Below are 16,482 nucleotides of genomic sequence, written 5' to 3'. Positions count from 1 at the left end.
AGGCAAGACAGGGAGGGAGAAAAGATTCAGTTGCCCGAAGACTGCTCTAGAACAAGAATGGAAAAGGGAGATAAAGACAAAAGCCAAAGACAAATCTTCCCTTAATGGCCAGCACGCTAGGTTGGCCAGCGAAGCCAGGGGAGGGTGAGGGAGGTAGCTTGGAGGGCATGGGAAGTACTGTTTTCACAGGAGATAGAAATCACGAGATGAACGGGTTGACACCACACGGACTTTCCCTGTCCTTTGCATGCCCTGAATCTCAGAAGTCCTTTCTTCCTTTAAAAGCAGCAAATCTTTGAGCAATCCACAAGCCCCTCTCTTAGGACCACCTTTCTTAGACACTGGCAAGCAGTGAGGACTCTGGAAAGCTTGTTCAAGTGGGATTAAAGCTGGAGGGCTTTAAAACCGGACTCCCTGCTCCCCATTATCTGACCACAGAGAAAACTGCCAGACTCTCAGGTTATCTCGCCAACACTGAGGAACCCCTGTCAAGTCTGCACCTGTCTGTCAGGCTTCAAAAGCTTAAGCAAGAGAACTTCTCAGTGCTGTTCCAGAGGCCCTTCAGGGTCTTGTCTTAAGACCAACAGAAAAATAGTTTACCAACCAGGAGGTTTACCCATGGAAACAGAGAGAGGCTTCCAGATTTAAGTCACTGCCCTGTCTCCCATGAGTTCAGTTTATCCATTTTGTTCACATAATTGCTCGGTTAGCAGGGCTCAGAACTGGATTAGCGACACCAGGATACACACAGAATCACGAGCCTTGTCTGGGGACATTAGCTCTACCCTGAGAGCTTTCTGAGCAAGAAACATAAATCCAGGCACCACAAGCTATCAAACAGACCACCAAAGCCCCAAAACAAAACAAGACCAAAAGACCCAGGCCAAACCAAAACTTTATACTGTGAAAACAAGAAATAAGATGAGATGTAAAGCCCGGCTGATTGTCAGCAAACACAATATATCCACTGTTTTGGCATTTGCTCACAGGGCAAATGGTACAACATTACACCGTTTCAATATTTGTTTTTAAAAATGCTGTTTTCATTACCTATATTATATTGGCATAACAACGTGACAAGGAGTAAATGAAATGTTGGTGAAGAATCTCACCTTTTCACAATATCAAGCATTTTTTTTTAACCTTAGTATAAGGTACTATAAATCCAAGAAATAAAAACATCCACAAAATATATTACATCTGGTTTGTCTTTTTCTAAGTACTCAACTGTATACAAAAGTCTTTCCAAAAATATCATTCCCCATAGGTTTTTCTGTTTAAAACCTGATTTTTTTTCTCTCAGTTCACATAAGTTAGAGTGCATTTTCTTTTGCTGTTTTTTTTAAACATGCAGACATATAAAAAAAATCGGGATAGCACAACCTTTTGGCAACAAAGTTATTTTTCTCTTAGTTTAGCTTAAATGTCTGAGAACAGTTTTATTAAAACAAAGGAAAAGTCAGAGTTATCATGCAGCGACATGCATATTCCAGAAGGAGGAAGGAAAAAAATATTAAAGGATATTTGATTCCTCCTTCCAGCTTTGAACTGACCAAATTTTTTGTGTGTGTTTTTTAAATAATCATCACATTATAAAAAGTATTCAGCAAAATACTGTCTCTGCAAAGAAAGATTTTACCCTTCAAGCTGAAAAAATATGGGCCCTCCTGGCAAACTTCTCCTTCTACAAAAAGCCCGAGTACCTGGAAATTCACAATCCCCCTGCTCTTCGAGTTTTTCCTCTCCTTTCACTAGAGTCCTTTTAGTATTATTTATCCACCATCAAAAGACGGTGCTTTTTAATTAGAAAAAAAAAAAGTGGGAAACGCATAAAGTGACTTTAAAAACAGACATTCTGTAAACTCCAGACCTTTTGTCGCTTCTCTCTGGGCAGCTCACTGGCCACAGGAGAAGGGACGCAAACAGGGAACAGTACATTCAGTGAAGACCACGCTGGAGAGCACCCTTCTCTAAGTCTCCACTTCAAAGGGGCCACCCTGTGTGAGGAAGGGCTGGGCAGGACAGTTGGGGGAGAGGGGCTCCTGAGAAGAGGTGAGGTAGGGTGGGGAGGAGGTGTGATGGGGGGGCCATGAAAGCAACACAGATTAATGCAAATATCCCCATCTGTTTTTGAGGAACATTTGAACAGAATGTGTATGCATATATACACGTGTGTCCATATATTCACACACATACACAGGTAGATATAATCTCATCAGTTAACATTTTCATAAAAATAAATCATTTAAAGCAGTATATGCCTACAAATTCTCCTTATTCCAGTGCACTGCGCTGGATAAACCAAATGCCATAGATTTGATTTTGCTAGGAACAGTGTGTTATGTAAACATATGTGTATAAAGAAACACACACATACATCTACACACACATACCGGCATCATATACATACATTTCACTTCTATCTGTTGTGTTGGCGATCACAGAGGGCAAATGAATAGAGCCAGCATTCCCAGGAATGGAGGAAATGAGAAATGGGCACGTGACAGAGACAAACAGTTGAGTGGTTGATTGAGGCCTGCCTTTCTGGGTAAAGATTTTGAGAGCGATCAAGTGAGAACCTGAGAGGGAGAAAGAGAAGATGGGAGGGAAAGGCAGGGGGCAAGCTCAAGAACACAGATTTTGAAAAGTGGGGTTGAGCAAATGATTTTCTTTTTTTCCCAAAAAAAAAAAAAAAAAAAAAAAAAAAAGGCAGGCTCAGGAGATGGTGGCTCTCTCTCCCCCAAAGATCAAACTGCCCTGAGGCCTAAGAGGGAAGCTCTCGGAAAAGGAGGGGGGCTCTGAGGGGCCAAACCCGAGGTGGCGGCGGCAGCGCAGCAGCAGCAGCAGCTGCGTCCGAGGCATTTCTGTAAGAAACATTATTAAGGAGCAGATGGAAGACCATCTCCTCTGGCCACATGCGGATCCCCAGCCTAGGACATCTCCCAACGGCTTGGGGACCCTATGTGAAGAAGAGTTTGGGGGTAGACACAGCCCAGTTCAGCTCAAGAGTCTCACCCATGCGTGCCCGTATACACACACACACACACACACACACACACACGCGAGCACGCGCACACTCGCGCAACATCCCTGCACGCAAGCGCGCGTGCGTGCGGGCCGGCAGCAAGCTCGGCGCTTTGGTGCGCTCCTTACCCCCTCCCCCTCTCGGGTGTTCGAGGGGGGCACACAGGGAGACACTGGAGGGGAAAACAGTGAGGTGCTTGGGTCAGGCGAGGGTTGGGTAGGCCTCGCCTTCAGTCCCCCGCAGGTCCTTGGCGCGGCCCAGAGGCCCCTGGATCAAGGCGATCCTAACTGAACAAAGCGGGCTAGACGCCACCTTTCCGCCCCCACGCCTTGGCTAAGGGGGGCGGGGGGGGGACCGCAAGGAGAAAGTGCCTCCAGCCCTAGCCCCCAACCGCCGGCCGGTGTGAAAGGGTAGAAATGGGCGTCGAAAAGGAGGCAGAGGGGCCGCACGTCCAGGGCGAGACCAGGGCGCGGCCCCTGCGCCTCGGTGACTGGCTTTCCCCGCTGCTTTCAGGCGACCAGCCAGGAGGCACTGGAAGGGAAAAGAAGGGACCTGGTGCCCGAGCCTCAGGCGCAGGTGGTGACCACGGGGGCCAAGGACACGGTGGGCGCCGAGGAGGCAGAGGGCGCCCCCCCTTTCTCCGACTTCTTTTCCTTCTGCTTAAGGTGGATCTTGGCGTGGCGCTTGCGCTCGTCGCTGCGCGCAAACTTGCGCCCGCAGAACTCGCAGGCGAAGGGCTTCTCGCCGGTGTGCGTGCGGATGTGGGTGGTGAGGTGGTCGCTGCGGCTGAAGCTCCGCATGCAAATCCGACACTGGAAGGGTTTGTGGCCCGTGTGGATGCGCAGGTGCCGGGTCAGCTCGTCGGAGCGGCTGAAGCGGCGGTCACAGCCCTCGGCGGGGCACGCATGGGGCCGTTCGTGGAGCGGGGTCTTGCTAGGCCGGTTGGGGTACTTGCGGGGCCGGATGGGTTTGAGAGTGAGCGGAGGCTGGGGCAGGCTGCCGAAGCCCGGGTGGATCTGCTTGTCTTTGAAGGCCTTGATGGTCTCCAGGGGGGTGATGGGGGGTGGGTTGACCCGGATGGGGTCCATGCCCTGGAAGGGCTTGTGTTCCGGAATGGAGCCCATGTCGTTGGGGTGGTGGTACAGGTTGTAGTCGGGAATCATGGGGAAGAGATTGCTGTCCAAGGTCGGTTTGGCCGATTGGTAATCCTGGGGGGAATAGGCTAGCCCAGGGTTCCCCTGGGGGTCGTGGAAAGACACGGGCTCCGAGTAGAGATCGCCGCAGTTGGAATAGGGGGGCAGCGCCGGATACATGGCCTCCACGTCGCCCTGCGGAGGCTGCACCATGCTGGCCGTGGACGTCTGCGTACTGAGCGCCCCCGAGGCCGGGGGCACCCCCAAGATGCCGGCGCTCATGAGGCTAATGATGTTGTCCTGGCACCAGTTGGAAGGAGAGTCGAAAGCGAACTTTCCCAAGTAGGTCACGGTCTTGTTGCCGGGGGCTGGCTGGAAAGAGCCGGAATAAGAGAGTTCCGGGTTGGGCTTCTCGTTGGGGAGACCGATGTCCATCACATTCTCTGCGGAGAGCGGGGAGAGAGGGGAGGGAGGGGGTGAGTGAAGCCGAGCCGGCTCCGGGCCCCGCGGCGCCCAGGTCCTCCTCGCCCGGGAGTAGAGAGGGTGCGGCCGGCTGGAGTGCGCAGCGCGTAGGGTAGGACGAACGCCGCCGCCGAGGCCGGCGCGAGGCGGGCGGTGCCGCGCTCCCCGGCGCAACCTGGATACGGCAAAAAAAATACTACGGATCGGGGTGTGGAGCGGCTCCGGCACACGCACACACGCGCACACACACACACACACACACCGCGCACACACTCACGTACCACACACAGACAACGCAGGCGCGCGCGCGCGAGGGAGCATTGTTGTTCTCTCCCCGAGGTGGGGCGGACAGGTAGCTGCAGCCACAGGTAGTTTCGGAGCCGGAGCGCGCCCGCCTCTTGCTCTCCCGGGCACACACGACTCGGCCCCTTCCCCTCTCTGGCCCGTCTACTCCGAAGACGCCGCGCCTTGGCGCCCCGAGCGAGGTCCCCCCCCCCCACGCGCGCTCAGCCCCGGGAAGCCGACTCGGGAGAGCTCCGACGCTTTTGTCCTCGGAGCACAGGAGGGTGTCGCCCGTGGAAAGGGAACCTCTCCCGGCCCTCGCCTCCCTTCCCCCGGCCTGAGGGAGCTTTTCTGCTCCGGCCGGAGGGCAAAGCCCGGACCCGGCTACGGGATGCGGAGAGCCCGGTCGGTGTCTCCACGGAGGGAGCGGCCGCGCATCCCAAGCTCCCCGGTCCCCGGCATCGCCCTCGGTGTGGCGAACCCCTTTCCCACCCACCCCTCCCCGCCCCGCGGGTGAGCCCCCTCCCTCTCCCCGCCGTCCCCACACCCCCAACGGGCTTTGCTGAACGCCCCAGAAAGGCAGCGCCGCAGTACCTCTCCCACCGTGGGGACTCCACGCCGCACATGGCTCCATCCCGGGTGGGAGGCTGAGGGAGTAAGGAGGGGGGGGGAGAGTGCGGGTGAAAAAAAAAGAAGCCGGGCTCCTCCCGAGAAAAAGGGGGCTAAAGCACCACGCCTTGCCTCACAGCCTAGCGACCGGGCCCCCCCTGCGTAGGGAGGGAGAACCCCGGAGCTTGCTCGCACCTACCTCCCTCCGGTCGGCGGCTGCCCCCACCCGGGAGAACCGATGCCTCCACCGTGGCGTCTCCAACCAAGCCTTCCCGATCTCGGAGGGCGGGAGGAGTGGGTGGGAGAAGCAACTCGCCCCCCGGAAAATTCCCAGCGCGCCCCCCATCTCTCCATCCGTCTCTCCAGCCATCCATGGCTGCATCCACCGGTCTGCGTGCAAGCCACCGCTAGCTCGCTCCCTCCTCCTCGTCCTCCCCCTTTCCTCCCCGGCCGCCTCAGCCGCCTCACCGCCTCACCGCCACCCTTACCTGTAGCCATCTGATTGTAATGGGCTACCGAGTCGCTGCTGCCGGAGAAGAGGTTGAGCGCGCTGGGGATCTCCTCGGGGTACAGATTGTCAGGCAATTGGTTTAGCAAACTGCTCATGGTCACCGGCACCTTCTCGGCGAGTTTGCCGGTCATAGCACTCCCGAGCTGCCGCCGCCGCCACCGCCGCCGCCGCCGCCACCGCCGCCGCCTGTTCCTAACGCAGCATCAGGGCTAGCGGCATCCGAGAGGCGATCCGTGGTGCAGGGGAAAAGCATGCGAGAGGGAAAGTTCGGGGGGAGGGGGAGGGAAGAGGGGAAGGGGTGGGCCAGGGGAGGGGATCTATTCTTTTTTTGGGGGGGTGGGGTGGGGTGGGAGGGAGAGGGGCAAAGAGGGGTGATCCTCTCGGGTGCCTCAGCCGGTGCGGTGCGACGCTGGGTCGTGGGGGTGGGGTGGGGCGTGTGCGCGGGGAGTGGGCTGGGTGCTGGGCTTGGGGAGAGGGGGGGGAGAAATCTAGGCTCCAGGGGGGTCAGACGCGGCTTCAGTATTGATCTCACAGACGCGCGCCTGCCGACCCCCCGCCCCCCCCGATCTGCCACAGCAGCCGCCGCCGCCGCCGCTGCCGCCGCCACCTCCTCTGCCGCTGCCGCTGCCGCCGCTAAGCACCACCAACCAGCCCCGCCGCTTCCTAGCTAGCTCACTGCTGCCCAAAAGCTCCCAGCCAGGGAACTCCACCAGTCTATTTATCTGAGCCCCGGGAAAGCTCCGTGACGTAGCTGCCCATATATGGACAGACAAAGCCCAGCCGAAGGGGCGCGACGTCACAATGGAAGCTCCTCACAATGGAACATTAGAAAGCAGGAAGCGGGCCGCAGCCGGCGTGCAGCGCCCGCACCGCTCGCCGTTCTTAAAAAAAAAAAAAAAAGTCAGTCAGAAGATTAGAAAGAAGCAGAGAGAGGAGGGGGGGGGGGGGACGAAGCCGAATGCAAAGCGCGCGGCGCGCGTTGCACAGTCGAAAACCCAGGAACCAAACGTGTAGCTTTTAATCTGTGGTCTGCGTTAGAGACGGCCGGCGTTTAGCGGGGGGGGGGGTGGGGGGTGGAGGTTGGTTGCAATGGGCCCTCCAGCACTCTCGAGCAAGAAGGGGTTTAACACACCAAGTCCCTTAGCAGCCTGGGAATGGGAGGGGGATGGGGAGGTGACCGCTTCAACCCAGGGTCCCCACACCCCCCCCACACCCTTCCTTCGGCACCCTACCCTGGACTAGACTGAGCTGGAGAGAGCGAGTGCTTCCCCTTGGGGAAGGGGCTTTCAGGGTCTCAGGGCCCCTTAGTCTAGTCCACCCAGAACTTTCGTGCGGACGACATTCTGATTCACCGCCCACAGCCCCGGCTCCTCCCTTGGGCTCTTGACCCGGCGCTGACTCCCAGTTGAGCGCACTGGCCTGAGACTGTGTAGCCGACTAGCTAATTGCGCCGGGGCAGGAGCCCCACACTTCGGGTGGGTGGGTGGAGGGGTTGAGGATAGGAGTTTTTTGGTGGAGAAGAGGAAAGAGTAAAGTTTAGGGGGTTAGGAAACACGTGCATCGATAATTTCCAGATAAATTCCCTAACGGTTCTAAAGCAAACCCCCTTTGGCCACAGGATGGCAGGAGGACCCAGCAGGCCCGGGCACAGTCACTGTCTACCGCAGCCGGCGAAGGGCTTGCAGAGGAGTTACAGCAGGAAGATGCGAAACCCACAGTTTCTAAGTCACCGCAGCGGTCTCTCTGAGTCTCCAGCCTCCCTCCCTGTCTCCTACAGGGCTGTCCTCATGGCTGCCTGAGGGTGCCTCGCAGTCAAGGCCGGCCCCCTGTGCCTACCCGGGGTGCTGTCACCTCGACAGCGGATCCCGGGGGTGGGTGATGTGTTCCCCGAGGCCTGCTCCTGATGCGCGCAGCCTGGCTGAAAGCGAGGGGGAGGAGAGGGAGGGAGCGTGGAGGCGCGACCCCGAATCACACCGGTTTGGCGGGGGAGGATTCCCTCCTCATTGGCCGCGTGGGCGCGGTGAATCCCGTGTACCCCGCTGGAGAGTCGGGGCTGGGGGTGGAGGGGGGACGGACTTGCATCTCTCATGACAGTGGGAGTATTGACAAGGAGGAAGAAAGGATCCCCGCCCCCGGGCCTCACGCCGTGGGAGGTCCACGCGGGGCCGGGGACGTGTAGGAGGAACTCCCAAGCTGAGTATTGTGAAGGGGGTGGATGACAACCTTACTCCCTCTCCCCTCCCCTCAGTTTGGAGGAGAACATCGGGTGGGAAGGGCCCAGGCTCCCCCGGATCTTCTCTAGCTCTTAGGAAAGGAGGGATTCCGCCGCCCGTGAGGCCCCGCTCTGCCACCCCCGCCTCCTCTCCCTCCAGGCTACCCATTCCTGGGCTCTAGAGGCACTGCGCCCCCGGGTTCTCCTCCGCCCGCGCGGCGCGGGGAGACTGCGCGCTGCAGCGGTCCCGGGCTTCGGCCGGAATCAGGGCATGCAGCGCTTCCCGCCCCCGGCTCCATCCCTGGAGGGGGGAGCGGCCGGTCAGGGGCGTGGGTGGCGGTGTGAGCCTGGTTGGGTGCGGGAGGGGCCATCGCGGCTGCAGGGAGGGTCTTGGGGCAGCAGGCCAAGCCGGGAAGAACCATACAAGGAGCGGATCCGGTGACGCGCCGGACGCGCCCCTTCTCCTGCTCTATTTGGCTGCAGATTCCGGTCCCCGGATTTGCATATTTTGGCAACCAGTGGAAAAGGGAAAGAACGGAACCCGCAGCCTTTAAAGGAACCGCACAGACTGTAGCGTCACCTAAAGAGGCGTTCTGGGGGGGGCGGGGGGGGGCAGTGAAAAATTAGCCTAGAGCTCTGGCCTCTGGCCGGAGAGCCAGGCAATTGGGGCGGGGAGAGGAGCCCAGGGTACCCGCGAGCTTTGGGCGCGCCTCTGCCGCGCTTCCTGCCGCGCGTGCTAGGGGAGGCTGACGGGCTCCGATGGGAGGGGCGGGGTGTCTCGGTGGGTTCCTGCCCTACGCCTGGACAAGCCGCGAGTTTCTCGGCTCTGGACCAAGCGGCGAATGTAAGATTGACTGCAGTGGCCATGTTTCCCCGCGTGAGGCAGCGATCAGTGGGAAGGCCCTCCGCAGCCCAGCTCATCTAGCAAGGACCCGAGATACCATCCACTTTCCACCTGTTGGGCTTTCTCCGTGCGGGCCTGTGGTGGAAGCATTTGGGATTCCCAAAGGCTTTCTGGCTCCATCGTCAGCTAATGCTCCTCTGAGGACAGCCCAGAACACTTTCGAGGAGAATTAGCTTATTGCTTCTAAGAGGGAAAGCTTAGCTCTCAGCTCGGAGCTGGGCCTGTTGGCTGGCAACAGGACCTTGTTGCCTACTAGACAAGACAGGGACGGCTGTCAGCCTCTTTACCACTAGATCTAACTGAATGGGAGCTTTCCGTTCACTTACTGTATTTATCAGAGCTTCATTGTGACAAGGCAAAAAAAACTACTGAGCTTCTTAATCTATCGACTGAGTTAACAGTGCAGACTTCACAGGAAGAATGGGAGAATTTCCATAGCAGACCTTTAGCAAGCACTCAGTAAACATCCAGTACTATGGTTTGACTACATTCTCTCCCGTCCTGCTGCAGGAGGGACACACTCCTTGTGTGCCCCAGAGATGGATTCAGACAGATGGTAAAAGTTGGCCTACTGGGGGAAGCCATCTCTTCCAGCGTGTCATGTAGAAGAAATACCGTGTATTTACAGAGGAGAGTGAAATTATTGTTTGGGGGCCTGATAAATGGGTCAATATAGGGATTTTAAGGAATGGTCCCCTTTCTGCGGGAGCCAAGACATGAATTAAGATCTCAACAAAAGGTGGTGACAGGAGGCAGGGTCTGATGTTCCTGAATCATTCTCTAACACCCTGGAGTGGCTGTGGCTCCCTGGCTCCCACGATAGGGTGCAAGATTCTGGGGCCTTTTCTCTGCATTGAAAGGAGCCTACAAGCATAGGCCCTTAATGGCTACTTTCTATTCAGGTTGTAATGCCAGCAGATGGCCTCTGCCACCCTGGATGGCGGTGGTGGGTGGGAGCCATGGTTCGGTGGTGGTAGAAACAACCAGGAATTTGGAGCCGCGTGGGGTGTTTACAGTGGTGATTTCTGTGGATTACAACACCTTCCTGGCTGTCAGTGAAGAAAAAGTTTTTCCTTCTTCCCTCTGTTCCCCCCTCCTTGTGTGTTTCCTTTCTCCCTCCTGGAGAGGGGCTGAGGGTGTTTGCTTCAGGTTTATTGGCAGGCTCCGGTGAGGTTGCCAAGAGCCTAATTACCTGAACTCTAAGCCCTGAAAAGTTGTTGGGGAGCAAGTAGGCGCTGGTTCACGGGCGGGCGGCGGCGTCCTTCCCTGGAGCTGGTGAAGGGCAGGCAGGCCCTGTGTAAAAGAGCCAAGGCCGCTGTCTCCCACGGAGGGGGAATGGGTGTCTTTGCTTTGGTGGGGCTGAAGAGTATGTGGTCCTGGGAATCCACTGTAGAAACAGGCGCGATTCTGTCTTGGTCTTTTGTTCCAGGCAGCTCTGAATTTTAGCTTTCCTTTTTGTTAAAACATAACCAGTCTTCTATCTTCCAAGAGTTCCTCCTCCCCCCCCCCCCCCGCCATGAAAATTAATCCAACCTGGGATGTTAGCCGCTTAATGCTTTACCAGTCTTAGGTGACATTTGCATTTATATTTATTTGTTTTGATGGGCATGCGTGTTTTACAGGCATGCATGTGTACAGAGGTTGTAAGAGGCCATCAGGTCCCCCAGGGACTGGAGTTACAGACAGTTGTGTGTCTCCCTGTGGGAGCTGGGAATCAATCCCAGTCCTCTGGAAGAACAGCCAGTTCTCTGAACTGCTGAGGTCCAGGCTCAAGAGAATTTGCATTTTCAATGGAGAATGCTTAGGATATGGGATGTAGCTCAGTGTTAACTACTCGGTAGCCTGATTAAGGCCTGGGTTTTTTTGTTTGTTTGTTTTCTTTTTGCTGTGTATAAGTTTGTTTTCATATGCATACTCGTGTGTGTGTGTGTGTGTGTGTGTTCCTCAATTACTCTCCACCTTTTATTTTTGGTTTTTCAAGGCTGGGTTTCTCTGTGAAATAGCCTCAGCTGTCCTGGACAGACACCTGCCTCTGCCTCCCAAGTGCTGGGATTGAAGTTATACATTACCAACCAGGCCAGCCACCTTATTCTTTTTGAAGCAGAATCTTATTAAACCTGGATTTCACTGATTTGGCAAGACTAGCCAGATTGTGAGCCCCAAGGATTCCCGTCTCTCAGTGCTAGCATTTCAGCTGTGTGGCAACGTGCTGCACTTTGTACATTACATGGGTCCTGGAGATGTGAACTCAGGTCTTTCTGATCGAACAGTGTGCAGTTTTCTATCTGAGACACCTCCCACCAATTCCTTTTTTTTTTTTTTTTTTTTTTTTTGAGGACAGGGGTTTTGATTACCTTTGAACTCAGCTGAGAATGGCCTTGAACTCTGGCCTCTACCTCCCAAGTGCTACAACTGGCTCCACTACCCAGCAATTCGGAGAAAAAAAATACTTAACAAGGGTTACTATATAACCTGGAGATACTAAGCTTGACACTGAGGATGTCACCTGGAATGTGGAGGCACTCATTAATGCTGCTGGAATGGAAATCTGGTTGTGGGACATCAGGCCCAATGATGAGAAATTTGGGGTTGTTCAAATCATCAAGTATCTGCAGAGGATCTGCCCTGGTGGCATTGTTCCTGAATGCCAGTTATCTTGAGGGTCATCTGGTGTTTTCCACTTTTGGGTGCCACCCAGGAAGGTCACTGGAGTCCTACTGCTCGGTAGAGAAATCTCTAGAAGTCATTGCCATTTCTTTGGTAATGGCAGCCAGCTTCGAGCAGCAGCCAGGTAGAATTTTCCTGGAAGACTGAAGAAGGAAAGTGTTGGTACCCAGTAGTTGGGTTTCATGGGGTGCCAATGCTGGTGCTTCTGGTGGATGCTATATCCCCAGAGGATTGGGCCAGTGTTGTCTGATGTCTGCTTTTCCCGGGCCTTGTGTATGTATGCCTATGTGTGTGTATGTATGTATGTGCTCTGTTTTTTTAAAATCTTTTTTGATATCTGTTTTTTAAAGTATGTAAGTATATTGCCTGTATGTATGCATGTGTCTGTGCCCATGAAGGTCAGATGAGGGCATCAGATTCCCTGGGGCCAGAGTTACAGATGGTTGCTAGCCACCGTGTGGGATCTGGGAGGAAAAAATAAATAAACCTGAATCCTCTATGAGAGTAATAAGTGTTCTTATCCACCGAACCATTTCTCCATCCCTCACTTATTTATTTATTTAGTTAGTTTTTACAACAGCCTCATTTCTTACTGCTAGCAGAAAGTCTACATGCTTGGAAGAGTCTTTGTACCTTGTTGGAGGTTATTTGGTCTCAAAGTGGTTCATCTATTTGAACTCAAGAATGCTTTTTGACTCTAACTGTTGTCCGTTTTTTGATTGTAACAGAGGGAAGAAATGAGGTGGCTGGTGTGGGTAGGAGGAAGGACGGAGCTACAGGCAATTGTGAGCCACCACATGGTTGGCTAGGTCAGAGCTGGGTCCTCTGAAAGAGCAGTAAGCACTCTTTGTGTGTGTGTGTGCGTAATTTTTAATTTGTTTTTCCCCCACAATTTATTAATTATATATCTTGATTGAAGCCCTCTCCCTCAACTCCCCCACCCTCTTCCCTCTTCCCTCCATCCCCTTCCCCTAGTCCACTGAAAGGGGAAGTTCTCCACTATTGCCATCTGCCCATTGCCTGTCAAGTCTCATCAGAACTGTCTGGATCCTCTTCCTCTGTGGCCTGGCAAGGACGCATCACCAGGGGCGAGCGATCAAAGAGCAGGCAACTGAGTTCATAAACTTAAGTGACAACACATGCTGGAGAGGATGTGGAGAAAGCTGAACCCTCCTCTATTGTTAGTGGGAGTGCAAACTTGTACACCACTTTGGAAATCAATCTGGCGCTTTCTCGGAAGATGGGAATAGCTCTACCTCAAGATCCAGTGATACTACTCCTGGGCATATATCCAAAAGATGTCCCACCACTCAGCAAGGACATTTGCTCAACTATGTTCATAGTAGCTTTATTCGTAATAGCCAGAATCTGGAAAAAAACCAAGATGTCCCTCAACTCAGTAAGCACTCAACCACTGATGCATCTCTTCAGTTCCTCCATCTTGATTTTTTTTTTTTTTTAATGACAAGGCTTGATTGAGGTATCCCAGCATCCTTTGGACCAAACATGGAGGTGAAGGAAGAGCCCCAAGGCCAGTAAGGGGGTGTAGTACTTAAGCTTCTTAGGAGTTCTGTTAGCACCTGTTTATTAGTAGGCAGAAGAGTGACTGTCCTAGCTCAAGTCCTACTTTCTAAAGCTGTTACAATAGCCATGGGAATCCTCTCCAGGGGCAATCACATTCTTCACTTTTATGTATTTTTAAATTTTGTATGTGTGTATTTGGTGTGTGCACACGTGCTTGTTCACCTGTGTGTGTGGGTGAAGGTTGAAGTATCCTCAGTTGCTCCCTACCTTTATTTTTAAAAATCTCTCTCTCTCTCTCTCTCTGTGTGTGTGTGTGTGTGTGTGTGTGTGTGTATGCAAGCGCACCTGTGTGAGTTTGTTTGCACCATGCACCTGCAAGTCTCCTTGGAGATCAGAAGAGAGTGTCAGATCCTCTGGAATTGGAGCTACAAGTGATTCTAAGCCATATGGATATTGGAAAGCAACAACAGCAACAACAACAACAACAACAACAACAAAACAGTAGTAGCAGGCACTGCTGAGCCATCTCTCCAGCCCTCTCAACTCCTGTTTCTCTGAAGTTCATTGATTTGGCTAGGCTGGCTGGCTGACCAGTGCGCTTAGGGATCGGCCTGTCTTTGCATCCCTTTCTCTACAGCTGGGATTACAGGCGTGTAACGTGAACAGGCCTAGCTTTTTACGTAGGTCCTAGACAAACAGACCCTCTTGTTTGCTCAGCAGGTACTTTATCAACTGAGCCATCTCCCTGGCTGGACACACTTTCCTTTTAAAATCTGTTGGTCTAAACTCAAATAAACTTATTCTAATCATGTAGAAACAGGATATTTGGGATCACATTCTAGGTAATTTTGGAATGTCTGACAACCAGAGAGGAAATGTACTGTTACGGAGTACCGCTAGCTGTGTGGGAGTAGCCACTACATTCCCAAAAGGTGGTTTATTCTAGAGACCTCTTCCCAACTCTGAGTGAGTCCGTAGCACTAATTAATTGCCATGGGTAAGCCAGAGAATGAACACTCAGGACTGAACTGGGACAGGGAGGGAAGGGAAATATTAAAAGTCAGAATTGAGGAAAGTGTACATTGTGGGTAAATGTCAAACCCTTGCCCTGGTATGGGAACCAGGGGCTCTGATTTCCTCAATAAAACTACCTGTGTGTGACTTTGACTACAATCAGTTTTATTTGTGGGTGTCAGGAGGGTTGGACAACGCTTTTCTGTTAATTTGAGCTCTGGGTTTTGTCACTTCATGGGTTTCTGAATGAATTTCTAATGGTGGGGGCTCGTAAGGGGAGAGAGAAAGAATGAATGAAGCAGGCAGGCCTCCTTTCTCAGCTCTCTGGGTTTTTGACGATGGCCAGCAGGTTTGGGAGGAATGTGTTGAAGTTCTAGTTCTAGTTAGAGGTTCTAGAAGGAGAGGCCCGGTTGTGGGGGGGGGGGGAGGCAGTGTTTGGGGGAGTGGGTCAGGATATGAGGGCTTGTAATGGGAACTTTGCTCAGGGACTCATACAAGGTAAGTGGAGTCATGTGCTCTAAGGGGCTGTCACTCCCCTGGGACCCACTGTGGGCTAACCCCTTCTCAGTTAGAAGGGATGGTGCCTCTGCAGAAAGGGCTCTCAGGGGATGGCGCTTTTTGGAAAGAGGAACTTCATGATTCGAAATGAAGCACAAAAGGTGTGAGTGTCGGTGGAGGGGGGAGGGGCAGTGGGGAGGAGGAGCTAGAAAAGAAAGTGGGAGGGATCATGGGTAAGTTCTTTTGGAAGTGGTTGGCTGTAGAGCTGCTTTTGAAGAACAGGCTTTTTTTCATAAGGCAGGTGCTGTCTCTTTTCCTTCACTTTCATAAGAAAAACTCTGGGTTGGTGTGGCTAGAAGATGGATGAAGCTACAGGGAGTTTCTTTCTTTTCCCCCCTGCTGTATGCTTCTAGTCAAGCTGGATTCAGGGAAGCAGTTAACGACTCTCTAGAGCTCAGAACGCCGGCTCTTGGTGGGGTTCATGCCCTACTCCATGAGCAGCTTGGGGAGGGCTTCCCGCCTTTGTAGGGCTGGCTGAAATATATCTTTGGGAGTAGAGGGCCTGGGGTAGGGTCTCACTGTGTAGCCCAAGTTGGCCTTGAACTCAGTCTTCCTGCCTCAGCCTACTCTGTACTGTGATTATGAGTGTGAACCTACAACAACTCCCTGTAGCTTCATCCATCTTCTAGCCACACCAACCACCTCGTCAGAGAATTGATAAATCCCCGTTCAAGATGGAATATGCTAAATTCTCTACCAATCCTAATTTTGAAAGGGGTGGGGGGAAGGTTAATTACCAGTGGGAAACTAGGAAAGGAGGAGTATGAGAATGGGGGATCAAGAAACAGTACAACAGGAACTACTTATAGATCCCAGGTTGGGGGCAGGGTGGGGTAGGAGTCATTCAACACAATCTCAAGAGGTAATAACCCCGTTAATTGAGAGGTAATGACCCTTGGCATTTTCATCTTCAAAGCCAGGAACAAACTGTAATTAATGCTCCCACTGCCCGGAGGCTGGGTGGGGTGTGGGGAACCTTGAGCTACTGCTGCTCAGAGAAACTGAGGCACTGGCAGAAAGTCTTTAGGAGAGAGGGTTGGAGCCAAGCACAGCTGGGATCTTCGGGGAGCTTGGAACACATCAGAGAATTGCCCTCTCCAAAACCTGGCAGCCTGGAGAGAGTTGGGGAGAAGCCAAGGTTTAGGATGGGAAAACCTGAAGACCGATACAGGCCTCGACACAGGTGGTAGCTGGGTAACTGGGTTTGCTGGTGGCACAGCCTCAGAAGGCCCCACTCAAGCTGTGCCTAGTTTCCAAGAGCAGGGCCTGGGAAGCTCCAGGGGTGGACCTTGCAGCCCCCAGCCCGTGTTGCCATCTTTGTGGAGCACAGAGGGGGAGGACACAGAAGTCTTTCGCGCCCAATGGCTGGCGGACTCCCGGCACACTCAGAATGACTCATGGGGCGACTACGGTTTCTTCATCTCAGTCTGGCTGCCCCAAGCCCTGAGGGAGTTTTTCATTAGCATGATTATCCTGCTGTTGTTAAAAGCTGGTAAATCTCACCCAGGGACCGAGGCCTGGAGCTGCCTCTGAACTGCAGTCGGAGTTCATAGGTCCCCAGCTGCGGGCCAGCGGCGCCAT

General features: G+C 53.6%; 1 protein-coding gene across 3 annotated transcripts; it reads right to left on the bottom strand.

Annotated features, from left to right (window-relative positions):
• Positions 1 to 876: 876 nt before the first annotated feature.
• Positions 877 to 6,317, bottom strand: Egr3 (early growth response 3). 3 transcript variants are annotated; one of them, XM_021642444.2, is made up of 3 exons: positions 6,000 to 6,136; positions 5,497 to 5,549; positions 877 to 4,601 (listed from the first exon to the last, which is right to left on the bottom strand). In XM_021642444.2, the coding sequence occupies exons 2-3, from the start codon at positions 5,534 to 5,536 to the stop codon at positions 3,592 to 3,594; spliced, it is 1,050 nt and encodes a 349-aa protein (XP_021498119.1). In that variant the 5' UTR covers positions 5,537 to 5,549; positions 6,000 to 6,136; the 3' UTR covers positions 877 to 3,591. The 3 variants fall into 3 exon arrangements, with proteins under 3 accessions (XP_021498119.1, XP_021498118.1, XP_060247365.1); XM_021642443.2 differs by lacking the exon at positions 5,497 to 5,549 and having other exon boundaries at positions 6,000 to 6,317; XM_060391382.1 differs by lacking the exons at positions 5,497 to 5,549; positions 6,000 to 6,136 and adding an exon at positions 5,711 to 5,907.
• Positions 6,318 to 16,482: the final 10,165 nt, after the last annotated feature.

The sequence above is a fragment of the Meriones unguiculatus genome, chromosome 9 (genome assembly GCF_030254825.1).
Source record: "Meriones unguiculatus strain TT.TT164.6M chromosome 9, Bangor_MerUng_6.1, whole genome shotgun sequence".
Taxonomy (NCBI): Eukaryota; Metazoa; Chordata; class Mammalia; order Rodentia; family Muridae; genus Meriones; species Meriones unguiculatus.
Note: the sequence above shows the minus strand (reverse complement) of the source record. Positions and strands in the feature narration are given on the sequence as shown.